We start from the raw sequence: 14275 nt of genomic DNA on the forward strand, positions 1-14275 counted from the left end.
GTACAGAGTGACATCCCTGTCGTTTGATGAACTTTGAGGAAGAATTTGATTTTGGATGTAATAAACTGGACAAAATCCTCCTCAAATAGAAGTAAAGGATTAAGGTGCCAGGGACGGTAAATAGAGTGTGTTACTGGGATCATCAGCTTCATAATGAGAGCTCTCTGATCTGAAATTACCATTGCTCTATAGTCACACTCTCTCACTAAGGGCAAAACACGCTTATCTAGGAAAAAATAGTCAGTCTGAGTATGACTTGTGAACCGGGGAGGAAAATGAGTATGCTCTTGAGGTAGGATTGCGAAAGCGCCACATATCAGCTACATCACAAGTTTTTAGAAAAGAGTTGATTGTATGAGCAGACTTGGTCAGATTAATCTTCACCACAGCACTATGGTCGAGTGATTAATGAACACAGTTCATATCACCACCTATCAGAAGACTGCTGATGTTATGTTTGGCAAATTTGAAAAGAGGGAGTAAAAAAAAAAAAAAAAGGGGGTTATCGTTCCAGTTTGGTGTGTAGACTGAGACTAAGATCACTGGGAGAGTGTATAATTTACCTACTACAACAGCATAATGTCCAGCCGTGTCTGAGTGGACACTAGATGCTGTAAATTGTACCTGCTGTCCAATCATGATGGCTGCTCCCTTGGATTTAGATTAGAAACTGGATTGAAACACCTGACCGGACCATTTTTTACTTAGTTGCACACTATCTGCAGAGTGAACGTGTGACTCTTGTAAAAAGGCAATATCAGCTCTCAGTTGCTTTAAATGACTCCTAATTTTATGAAATTTTAGTGGATTGTTAAGAGATTTTTCATTCCAGCTCACACAGTTAACTAGACAGCCATTAGGATAACTGTTTTTCATACTGTTGATCATAGTCAGGAAAACAATATATCACCTGATACACACAGATCACAAGATACCTGACAAAATTCACCACAAAGAAATCTGGTTTAGTCCCACCCCTATCTCCCACATGAACATGGAGATAACAACGCTTGAAAGCAAATCCACACATTAGTGCTTGTATTGAGGAAAAAAAGAAAACACTTTGCTACTCTGGGCTCCCGCTTTGCCTGTCAGTTAAGAAATACGGAGTTATTAAATAGTGGTAGACTAAATTAAAAACAAATCTAAATCTGAAGAACACTCTCAACTGAAATAGCTGTAAGAGGAAATGTTTAACAGCCTAAACAACAACATGATTAAATAAACAGTAATATGAATAATCCCGGAAGAACATATTATATGTAATTAAAATAATAATGAAGGCAAGTAACCCAGAGCGATGATAATCAGTGTGTCTTTGTACTGCAGTGGCCCGCGGCAGCGCACTCGCTCCAGTATCTCCACACACTCCTGGAAATAATGCAGCTTCATCAGCATGGAGGGCCGTGGTGCCGCTCGCCACCTCCATCCTCACCGCCTGTAGTTCGGCATTAATAAAACCAAGGTATTCTGCCAAAGCATCCTTCGTTTCAGCCTTTATGACCTCTGAAATACTGGATTCAATTAAGCCAGAATGTCCGCCTTCAGTGTCAAGAGGTCTGTCTTGGTGGTCTTTGGTAATGGCGGCACTGAATCTTTATCCTGGTACGAGGCAGCGTCACACTTAGCGGCCACAGATCCCGTATATTTATGTATATATATATTTCTCAAACCTGTTGCCATTATGCATGAAAAGAGGGAAACAGTAGAATAAAACAGCAAAGTCATAGGTGTCAAATTTTAGTGAAGATAGATTCTTAAAAAAAACCCACAACAGTCATAAAAGCGGGAGCCCACGCCAAACACGTCCTACTCTGCTGCCGCCATTTTTTCCTCCCCCTTTCTCCATTGTTATCAAAATGTTGTGGATTTTAACATGACCTAAAGTTTGTGGGGTTTTTTGTATTTTGTATTTTGGAATCTTCCATACTGTGTAAAGTGCCTGTTAATTTGGTGTATATAAACATCTGAAACACTGAAATGCAGCCTTTAAATATTAATTATTAATTATTATTAAATATTAATAATTAAATTTTTTTTCAAAAAGTTTATATAGAAATGAGATAGATATTCTAATTGACTTATGTGGAGTTGGGGAAAATTACTTCAGAAGTTCTTAGCCAAGTTGTATATTTGCAAGTAACAAAGGTCACTTTGAGATTTTACTAATGACACTGTGTTGAATCCCTTTCAACCAGTTTCCCAGGTATGCTGAGATTGTTCACCTAACCCTGCCAGATGGCACACGGAGGAGTGGGCAGGTTCTGGAGGTGATTGGCAGTAAGGCAGTTGTACAGGTGAGTACTGCCACCATATATTGATGACTCACTAACTGCAAATAAAGCACTGCAGCGCATTTCAGTGATCTCATGTACTCGCGTGTGTGTGTGAGAATTCATATATATATATATACGAGGTCTATTAGAAAAGTATCCGACCTTATTATTTTTTTCAAAAACCATATGGATTTGAATCACGTGTGATTACATCAGACATGCTTGAACCCTCGTGGGCATGCGAGAGTTTTTTCACGCCTGTCGATTACGTCATTCGCCTGTGGGCAGTCTTTGAGTGAGGAGTGGCCCACCCTCTCGTCGATTTTTTTCATTGTTTAGGAATGGCTTAGAGACTGCTGCTTTGTTTGATCAAAATTTTTTCAAAACTGTAAGGCACAACTGAGTGGACACCATTCGATAAATTCAGCTGGTTTTCGGTAAAAATTTTAACGGCTGATGAGAGATTTTGGTCTGGTAGTGTCGCCGTAAGGACGGCCCACGGCGCCTGATGGCGATCTGCGCTTCAAGGCGGCAGCGTCTCGCCGTTTCAAGTTGAAAACTTCCATATTTCAGGCTCTGTTGACCCAGTAAGTCATCAGAGAACAGAGAACTTTCAGAAGAAGTCGGCATGAGGAGTTTATTCGGACATTCCATTGTTAACGGACATTTTGTAATGAAAGAACGTGCGGGCAGAGTCGCATGTCGGGCCGGACCCGACCGCGGGGGGTCGCGACAGGAAAAACACCTCCGTTGGAAACCTTAACGGGCAAGTTGGAACATGCCCAAGCTGTTAAACAATTTCTCAGTTACTCACTTGTTGAAAGCCATCAAAAGCCACCTGAATTTTACAAATGGTTTTCAACACGGAGGTGTTTTTCCTGTCGCGGCGCACACAGATTCGCCAAGTCGACACGGAAACGACTCGGCGAATTTGCGCGCACGTCTTTCATTAAAAAATGTCCTTAAACAGTGGAATGTCCGCATAAAGTCCTCATGCCGGCCTCTTCTGAATCTTCTCTGTTCTCTCACGACGTCCTGGGTGAATTAAGCCTTAAATTAGGATGTTTTCAGGTCGAAACAGGCCGAAACAGTGCTGCACGATGTCCCGCTCCATGGGAAGTCCTTACACCGACAGAAACACCCCATAATCTCTCATCAGCCATTAAACTTTTCACCGAAAACCAGCTTAATTTCGCGAATAGTGTCCACTCGGATATCCCTCACAGGTCCAGAAAAATTTTTTGATAAAGCAACGCGCGCCGTCTAGAGCAGCGTGTGAAACAAAGGAATTCAGCCGAGAGGGCGGGACCACATCTCACTCAAGGCCTGCCCACAGGGAAATGACGTCACTGACACGCATGAAAAAACTCACGCATGCGCACGAGGGTTCAAGCATGATTGGTGTAATCGCACGTCATTCAAATCCATATAGTTAAAAAAAAAAGTGTCTGTTTCTTATCTAATAGACCTCGTATATATATATATATATATATATATATATATATATATATATATATATATATATAGATGTAGAAATACAGCTGTCTTTGACAGGATCACCCAACCAATGTCATGCTGACGTCACGCGACCTTCAGAAATCCTGATGTGTAGTATTGTATTAAGCCTTTGCTCTTTTAAGCTGAGCTATTTTTTTAATCTGCTGCTGAAATTTAAAAATACAACACAATGCTAAAATACCCTCAGCCGTTTGAGCATATAATTGATGAAAGAGTGTGTAGAAAGAATGTGACCGTTTGACTCCTTAGAATAGGTCAAGGTTAGCCACTTTTGAACTTGTCCAAGGCCTGTATGCCACAAATGGTCCTTGTGAATTTGAAGACCCTGACCCTAATAGGAATGGAGTTATGCTGAACATAGACAGACAAATACATGCAAAGTCTTCGCAACACCCAAGGGCCATATTTTGGCCTTGAATAAAAATAAAATAATAATAATAATAAGCTCTTTAAGAATAAAAAAAGTAAAAGCAACAGCAACAAAAAGACCCTTTGCTCTTTTCCAGAGTGGACCAAAGTAGTGGGTGATTATATTATTGCCCTGCCTTTCATCGTCAGCTCACCTTTGGCAAGTGGTTATTATATAAATAATGAATGTTTGTGAATTCAGTGGGACAAATATTTCATGAGGTGGAAGATAGAATGTTCCATTCAACGAGGCGATGCCGACTTGAATGGAACATTCCATCTTTCACCAAATTGAATATTCGTTCCATTCATTCATTATTTGTTTTATGTAATTGCTAAAATAGATCCTTGTCATTTGATATTTTATTCATTTATAAACAACAGAAAAGGGACTTATATTTTGGTGTGTCACTGGTGCTTTGACATAAACAGTCTAACACAAACCTGAAATAGGAGTCCAGAATTGTTCTCAGTCAACTTGGACAAACAGTTAGATAGTTCAAAAGTAATTCTGACAATGTAGTCTGTGATGCTTCCAAAAAACAAAGACTTTGTGTACTTCCTCAGTCCAGCTAAAAATTGGGTCAGAAATTTGTCCAGGTTTTCATCCTAACAGCTCTAGGTGGCTTATGGCGTAGTGGATTTTTTTGTGGGGGGGGGGGGGGGCAAGGTTCAGAGAGTGCAACATATATGGAACCAAATTTGCACGGTAAATGGAATGAATAATCCATGTCACGTGATATACGAGGTCTGTCCAAAAAGTAACGGACCTTTTTATTTTATGCAAAAAATATATGGATTTGATTCATATGTTTTTACGTCAGCCAAGCTTGAACCTTCGTGCGCATGCGTGAGTTTTTTCACGCCTGTCGGTTGCTTCATTCGCCTGTGGGCAGGCTTTGAGTGAGCACTGGTCCACCCCTCTCGTCGTTTTTTCATTGTCAGGAGAATGTCTGAACGACTGCCGTTTTGTTGCATTAAAAATTTTTCAGGAACCGTGTGAGACAGCCAGGTGGAAACCATTCAGTAAATTTAGATGGCTTTCGGTGAAAATTTTATGGGCTTCACAGAGATTTTATGAGTGTTACTACCGCTTTACGCACGGCCCACAGCGGCTGAGGGCACGCCGCGCTCCGAGCCGCGATCGACAGTCTGAAATGACCATTTCATTTCTAAACGGATGGCTGTATGGATCCGGGACCATCATGTTCAGTTTCTCTGGTTATCACAAGAGCTGGACATCAGCCATTTTCCGGCAGATTTCACTTTTAACAAGAGCTTTTGTCATGGAAAGCCGCGCGGAGGCTTCGCGCGTCACGACGGATTCGCTGATGGAGCGAGACAAAGAACACCCCCGTTTTGGAGTGTCAGAGGACAAGTTGGGACATGCCCAGCTCTCCACAATTTCTCTTATACTCACTCGACTGGTAAGCCACTGAAAGCCGAGATAGGCATGTCCCAACTTGTCCTCTGACACTCCAAAACGGATATCCAGCTCTTGTGATAACCAGAGAAATTGCACATGACGGTCCCAGGTCCACACAGGCATCCGTTTAGAAATGATCTGGTGGTTTCTGCCTGTCGATCGCGGCTCGAGCGCAGCGCGCCGTGCGCCATTGTGGTCCGTCCTTAAAGCAGTAGTAACACTCCTTAATCTCTGTGAAGCCCATAAAATTTTCACCGAAAGCCATCTGAATTTTCCGAATGGTTTCCAGCTGCCTGTCTCTAACAGTTTCTGAAAAAATTCTTATGGAACAAAGCCCAAATCATTCCGCCATTTCCTCGCAATGAAAAAACGATGAGAGGGGTGGACCAGTGCTCACTCAAAGCCTGCCCACAGGTGAATGACGCAACCGACAGGCGTGAAAAAACTCACGCATGCGCACAAAGGTTCAAGCTTGGCTGACATAAAAACATATGAATCAAATCCATATATTTTTTGCATAAAATAAAACTGTTACTTTTTGGACAGACCTCGTACAAAGCACCAATCAGATGACAAGGATGCACTCAGCCGTTATATATAAAGAGTCATAGCATCCATGGTATCCTCCAGGGAACTCCCCAGTAAGTGATGGCAATAATGGCATTTATTGGTTGAGTTATTGTCTAGCTAAGCTGGCTGGGATGGACTCATTTACGTTTTTTGCTGCCAGCGCAGGGAACTCAGCAGTCCTTGCTCGCTTTCTGTGCCATTTTTACAAACACCTCTTTATATTAGTTGTAACAGTAATGTAAATATTTCTGTTTTTTCTATTTTTGTTCAGGTATTTGAGGGAACATCAGGTATCGATGCGAAGAAGACGGCCTGTGAATTCACTGGGGATATCCTGCGTACCCCAGTTTCAGAGGACATGCTAGGTACATCAAGTTAATTTTACAAATTCAAGCCATATTTTATGTTCGAACCACTCAGAGCTTTGGTTGAAAAAAAAAACTTTAAATAATAAATTGGTGTTTGCATAGAGTAATAATCTTGTTTTTCTGTTTTTTTTTTGTTTTTTTTTAATTCAAAGAATAAAAAGTTCAGTTATACTGAATGATGTAAAGCAGGGGTTGCCAAGTTCGGTCCTGAAAAGTCGTTAGCGGACTTAAAAGTTGTTAGCGGACTTAAAAGTCGTTAGCGGACTTTTAACGAGTCTTTCATTGGATTCAGGTGTGTTGGAGCAGGGAGACACCTGAGTGTCAGGAATGTGGCTCTTGAGGACCGAACTTGGCCACCCCTGATGTAAAGTATAGCATGCAAGCCTAAGTAGCTGTTTTACTTCATTTTTGGAGCTACTCATTAAATGGTGAAAACAAAATAAACAGCTTTGAGCTCACTTTTCCTAATGTTTTTGAATGGGTGTTGGCATGCCTATCTGGATATAGCACAAGGCTGTATATGTTTTAAAAGGACTTCAAAGTAAATCTGTTTTTGTTTTTGAAGAATCATTAATGACGACCATGAATTTGTAATAGCTTGTACTTGTCACAAATAGACTCGACAACAGCCATCACAGCCACTGTGACACAAAACAAAATGGATTATTGGTGCTTGCAAGTGTCAGCTAATGAATTTCTTATTATTTCTGTTTTCAACAGTTATCTTTGAATTCAACTTGCTGTTAAATGAAATGTTTGTAATTTATCAAATGATATCTCTAATATCTACTTGTTTTAAAGGAGGAAATGTTCTTTGCAGGTCGTGTTTTCAATGGCTCAGGCAAACCCATTGACCGTGGACCTAGTGTGTTGGCTGAGGACTACCTAGACATTATGGGTAGGACTTCAATAATCTGTTGTTTGTTCTCTTAAATGTTTTTTCTTTCTTCTGGCATGTTTCAAATAAAAAATAGAGGCTCATGTGTTACCTTTACAAAGCACTTCAATAATTACAAAGCTCTTTGGGTGGAAAATAACTGCATTTTAAGCCCTATCAGATGTGCTGGTTATGCTGTCAGTTATGTTCAGTTTGATTCCACAGTGACATATATAACCCCTGGCAAAAAGTATGGAATCACCGGCCTCAGAGGATGTTCATTCAGTTGTTTAATTTTGTAGAAAAAAAGCAGATCACAGACACTATAAGAAATCAGGAAAAAAAATTGTGGCAGTCAGTAACGGTTACTTTTTGAGACTAAGCAGAGGGAAAAAAATATGGAATCACTCAATTCTGAGGAAAAAAAATATGGAATCATGGAAAACAAAAGAACGCTCCAACACATCACTAATATTTTGTTGCACCACCTCTGGCTTTTATAACAGCTTGCAGTCTCTGAGGCATGGACTTAATGAGTGACAAACTCTTCATCAATCTGGCTCCAACTTTCTCTGATTGCTGTTGCCAGATCAGCTTTGCAGGTTGGAGCCTTGTCATGCACCATTTTCTTCAACTTCCACCAAAGATTTTCAATTGGATTAAGATCCGGACTATTTGCAGGCCATGACATTGACTTTGCTGTTACCCATCATGAGATGTTTCTTGTGTGACACCTTGGTAATGAGATACCTTTTTTTAGACCAACAGTTGGGACTGAACCAGTGAATATTAATTTGCACTGATAAGAGCCTGGATTGCTTTCTAAATACTGATAGATTTCAGCTAGTGTCTTGGCTTTCCATACCCCTTTCCCTCTCCCTTTTTTCGTGTGTTCATTACTTTTTTCCTGCGTCATTTCACAGTATTACACATAATGTAATTTCTGTATTTATTTGTTTTGGTTTCTTTATGTGTATATTACTTGGGGTGTATTATGTGTGGTGAAAATTTCATGTCAGTAGCACCTTTTAGAAATACAACCCCTGGCAATAATTATGGAATCACCGGCCTCGGAGGATGTTCATTCAGTTGTTTAATTTTTGTAGAAAAAAAGCAGATCACAGACATGACACAAAACTAAAGTCATTTCAAATGGCAACTTTCTGGCTTTAAGAAACACTATAAGAAATCAGGAAAAAAAATTGTGGCAGTCAGTAACGGTTACTTTTTTAGACCAAGCAGAGGGAAAAAAATATGGAATTACTCAATTCTGAGGAAAAAATTATGGAATCATGAAAAACAAAAGAACGCTCCAACACATCACTAGTATTTTGTTGCACCACCTCTGGCTTTTATAACAGCTTGCAGTTTCTGAGGCATGGACTTAATGAGTGACAAACTCCAACTTTCTCTGATTGCTGTTGCCAGATCAGCTTTGCAGGTTGGAGCCTTGTCATGGACCATTTTCTTCAACTTCCACCAAAGATTTTCAATTGGATTAAGATTAAGACTATTTGCAGGCCATGACATTGACCCTATGTGTCTTTTTGCAAGGAATGTTTTCACAGTTTTTGCTCTATTTCATCTTGAAAAATTATTTCATCATCCCCAAACATCCTTTCAATTAATGGGATAAGAAAAGTGTCCAAAATATCAACGTAAACTTGTGCATTTATTGATGATGTAATGACAGCCATCTCCCCAGTGCCTTTACCTGTCATGCAGCCCCATATCAGCAATGACTGTGGAAATTTACATGTTCTCTTCAGGCAGTCATCTTTATAAATCTCATTGGAACAGCACCAAACAAAAGTTCCAGCATCATCACCTTGCCCAATGCAGATTCGAGATTCATCACTGAATATGACTTTCATCCAGTCATCCACAGTCCATGATTGCTTTTCCTTAGCCCATTGTAACCGTGTTTTTTTCTGTTTAGGTGTTAATGATGGCTTTCGTTTAGCTTTTCTGTATGTAAATCCCATTTCCTTTCAGCTTTTCTGTATGTAAATCCCATTTCCTTTCAGCAGTTTCTTACATTTTGGTCACAGACGTTGACTCCAGTTTCCGCCCATTCATTCCTCATTTGTTTTGTTGTGCATTTTCGATTTTTGAGACAAACTGCTTTAAGTTTTCTGTCTTGACGCTTTGATGTCTTCCTTGGTCTACCAGTATGTTTGCCTTTAACAACCTTCCCATGTTTGTATTTGGTCCAGAGTTTAGACACAGCTGACTGTGAACAACCAACATCTTTTGCAACATTGCGTGATGATTTACCCTCTTTTAAGAGTTTGATAATCCTCTCCTTTGTTTCAATTGACATCTCTCGTGTTGGAGCCATGATTCATGTCAGTCCACTTGGTGCAACAGCTCTCCAAGGTGTGATCACTCCTTTATAGATGCAGACTAACGAGCAGATCTGATTGATGCAGGTGTTAGTGTTGGGGATGAAAATTTAGAGGGTGATTCCATAATTTTTTCCTCAGAATTGAGTGAGTCCATATTTTTTTCCCTCTGCTTGGTCTAAACAAGTAACCATTACTGACTGCCACAATTTTTTTTCCTGATTTCTTATAGTGTTTCTTAAAGCCAGAAAGTTGCCATTTGAAATGACTTTAGTTTTGTGTCATGTCTGTCATCTGCTTTTTTTCTACAAAATTAAACAACTGAATGAACATCCTCAGAGGCCGGTGATTCCATAATTTTTGCCAGGGGTTGTATATGAACATCACAATTACTGCCTTTCAATGGTCAAATCCACATATGTGTAACAATGCTGAAAATTTTAAAAGCTTAAAAACAAATAAGAGCATGTTGCCTGTAGAAATCCACGGGTTCTAGATTGGGTAGTCTGTATGAAAAAAGGTAGCTGACATTTTTCAAGGGTGGTAATAAATTATGCAAAGTTTCTCTAATGAGTTGGAATGGTGTTGGAGTCCAGAATGTTTTTAGAACCTCAGACCATAAACCCCAACAGCTTTTAGAAGAACTCAACCCTTTTATTTCCTGTTAATTGCATAATTTTTAAATGTTAATTTACTCTTAATGCATTTATAAATTCTTATCATACACCCTGGTATTATTATCTTAATATTCATTTATTTTATTATTACTTCTATTTTGTCATTTGATTTTTAAATGGACTACAATGGAAATAAGTGTTTTCACTTTCTTGTGTCCATGTATTTTTAATGTATTTACAGTTATGTACTTACATTGTGCTTACTAAATAAAATCACACACACACTCATGCACAGTTTAATATAAGATAAGATAAAACTTTATTGTCCGTACTACCTCCTGCTGGAATGGCATGTGAGTCCAGAATGTAATTATCAACGTCCATTGTTCAGTGTTGTTAGCTAATATCTGTAGTTTCTCCAAACATATTAGTCCTATCAACGGTCCCTTTTGGCAGCGTTCATCCTTGACCCAAAATACATAAGCACAGCAAATTCGAGCTCTCCCCAGTTTGTCTGTAATCAAAGTTATACACAAGCCTTTTCACTTTTCATATATTGCGGCAAGCTGTGAGGATGAACAAAAACCGAGCAAGAGCTTTTTGTCTTTTCTGCATTCTGCTGCAAGCAGGTGCTTTTTTTTATTACACACCTACAAACAGAGACGTTGGCGGAAGACATCAAACACACTACTCCTCTCACTCATGGTAAATGCAACATGACGCTTAACTAAACCAATAAGTCTAACTACTGACTAAACTACAAAAACACAATAAATCAGTAACACTAACAACACTGTTAAAGTAACATGATCCACAATAACAACATTTAAAACCACAAACTCCCATGGTGCATTGCAGCACAATGTCCATTGTTCACTGTTGTTAGCTAATATCCCTAATTTCAGCAAAAGCATTAGTCCTATCAACTTTCCATTTTCACAGCATTCATCCTTGACCCAAAATACATAAGCCTACCAAATGGCAGCTCTCCCCAGTTTCTCTCCGTGATCAAAGCAATACACATGTAGGCTTACACGCACACAGAGACCACTTGCCTCTACTGGTGGTTGGCTCTCACTGCGGTATTGTATCACTTCCTGTTCCGGAGCACAGCGGTGTTTTGCTCTATCTGTTAGCTGTTTAATCTGCGTAGTTAGATTGATCTAGATAACTAGATAACGATTTGTTTCACAGTGTAATCTTCACGTGCCTTAACTAAAGCACTCCCTCTGCTGAATCACCTCTAAATTATTTACACATTATTCACTTTGTGTGTTTTTAGGAATCCGCTAGCTTAGCGCAGCTACTAGCTCTTAGCCGGTTTAGCATGGTGGCTTCTCCTGTCTCTCCCGTACTTTTCTGCTCTGGGTGTGAAATGTTTAGTTATTCCTCGGCCTTCTTTAGCAGTAATGGTACTTGTAATAAGTGTAGCTTATTCGTAGCTTTGGAGGCCAGGCTGGGCGAATTGGAGACTCAGCTCTGCACCGTGGAAAATTCTACAGCTAGCCAGGCCCCTGTAGTCGGTGCGGACCAAGGTAGCTTAGCCGCCGTTAGTTCCCTTCCAGCAGATCCCGAGCAGCCGGGAAAGCAGTCCGACTGGGTGACTGTGAGGAGGAAGTGTAGCCCTAAACAGAAGCCCCGGGTACACCGCCAACCCGTTCACATTTCTAACCATTTTTCCCCACTCGGCAAGACACACCTGCCGAGGAACAAACTCTGGTTATTGGCGACTCTGTTTTGAGAAATGTGAAGTTAGCGACACCAGCAACCATAGTCAGTTGTCTTCCGGGGGCCAGAGCAGGCGACATTGAAGGAAATTTGAAACTGCTGGCTAAGGCTAAGCGTAAATTTGGTAAGATTGTAATTCACGTCGGCAGTAATGACACCCGGTTACGCCAATCGGAGGTCACTAAAATTAACATTGAATCGGTGTGTAACTTCGCAAAAACAATGTCGGACTCTGTAGTTTTCTCTGGGCCCCTACCCAATCGGACCCGGGAGTGACATGTTTAGCCGCATGTTCTCCCTGAATTGCTGGCTGTCTGAGTGGTGTCCAAAAAATGAGGTGGGCTTCATAGATAATTGGCAAAGCTTCTGGGGAAAACCTGGTCTTGTTAGGAGAGACGGCATCCATCCCACTTTGGATGGAGCAGCTCTCATTTCTAGAAATCTGGCCAATTTTCTTAAATCCTCCAAACCGTGACTATCCAGGGTTGGGGCCAGGAAGCAGAGTTGTAGTCTTACACACCTCTCTGCAGGTTCTCTCCCCCTGCCATCCCCTCATTACCCTATCCCCGTAGAGACGGTGCCTGCTCCCAGACCACCAATAACCAGCAAAAATCTATTTAAGCATAAAAATTCAAAAAGAAAAAATAATATAGCACCTTCAACTGCACCACAGACTAAAACAGTTAAATGTGGTCTATTAAACATTAGGTCTCTCTCTTCTAAGTCCCTGTTAGTAAATGATATAATAATTGATCAACATATTGATTTATTCTGCCTTACAGAAACCTGGTTACAGCAGGATGAATTTGTTAGTTTAAATTAGTCAACACCCCCGAGTCACACTAACTGCCAGAACGCTCGTAGCACGGGCCGAGGTGGAGGATTAGCAGCAATCTTCCATTCCAGCTTATCAATTAATCCAAAACCCAGACAGAGCTTTAATTCATTTGAAAGCTTGACTATTAGTCTTGTCCATCCAAATTGGAAGTCCCAAAAAACAGTTTTATTTGTTATTATCTATCGTCCACTTGGTCGTTACTGTGAGTTTCTCTGTGAATTTTCAGACCTTTTGTCTGACTTAGTGCTTAGCTCAGATAAGATAATTATAGTGTGCGATTTTTACATCCACACAGATGCTGAGAATGACAGCCTCAACACTGCAACTAATCTATTATTAGAGTCAATTGGCATTGCTCAAAATGTAAATGAGTCCACCCACCACTTTAATCATATCTTAGATCTTGTTCTGACTTATGGTATTGAAATTGAAGACTTAACAGTAGTCCCTGAAAACTCCCTTCTGTCTGATCATTTCTTAATAACATTTACATTTACTCTGATGGACTACCCAGCAATGGGGAATAAGTTTCATTACACTAGAAGTCTTTCAGAAAGCGCTGTAACTAGGTTTAAGGATATGATTCCTTCTTTATGTTCTCTAATGCCATATACCAACACAGTGCAGAGTAGCTTCCTAAACTCTGTGAGTGAGATAGAGTATCTCGGCAATAGTTTTACATCCTCATTGAAGATCCCAAAGACATATCGTTATCTTTGGCTGCTTTCAGTGATGCCTGTGTTTGGTTAGACTCTTTCTCTCCGATTGTTCTGAGTTATTTTCATTAGTTACTTCCTCCAAACCATCAACATGTCTATTAGACCCCATTCCTACCAGGCTGCTCAAGGAAGCCCTACCATTAATTAATGCTTCGATCTTAAATATGATCAGTCTATCTTTATTAGTTGGCTATGGTACCACAGGCTTTTAAGGTGGCAGTAATTAAACCATTACTTAAAAAGCCATCACTTGACCCAGCTATCTTAGCTAATTATAGGCCACTCTGCAACCTTCTTTTTCTGTGTGTGTGTGTGTGTGTGTGTGTGTGTGTGTTGGAAGTCTCACAGGACAAGTTGGAACATGCCCAGCTGTTAAACAATTTCTCGGATACTCACGCGACTGAAAAGCCACCGAAAGCCGTCTGAATCTTACGAATGGTTTCCAACACGGAGGTATTGTTTGTTCCGTGCCATGAGCGGCTGTGTCGCGACGCGTGAATCCATCCGCACGTCTTTCATTACAAAATCTCCTTTAACAGTGGAATGTGCCGATAAAGTGCTGATCCCGACCTCTTCTGAAACTTC

At 40.3% G+C, this 14275-nt stretch overlaps 1 protein-coding gene across 1 annotated transcript in view; it reads left to right on the forward strand.

Annotated features, from left to right (window-relative positions):
* Positions 1-14275, forward strand: part of atp6v1ba (ATPase, H+ transporting, lysosomal, V1 subunit B, member a) — a 199072-nt gene that overhangs the window by 89113 nt on the left and 95684 nt on the right. The window contains exons 3-5 of the mRNA XM_034184230.1: positions 2199-2297; positions 6470-6563; positions 7387-7464. Coding sequence (XP_034040121.1) covers positions 2199-2297; positions 6470-6563; positions 7387-7464 — 271 coding nt within the window. The remainder of the gene's footprint in view (positions 1-2198; positions 2298-6469; positions 6564-7386; positions 7465-14275) is intronic.

Source organism: Thalassophryne amazonica, chromosome 13, assembly GCF_902500255.1.
Source record: "Thalassophryne amazonica chromosome 13, fThaAma1.1, whole genome shotgun sequence".
Taxonomy (NCBI): Eukaryota; Metazoa; Chordata; class Actinopteri; order Batrachoidiformes; family Batrachoididae; genus Thalassophryne; species Thalassophryne amazonica.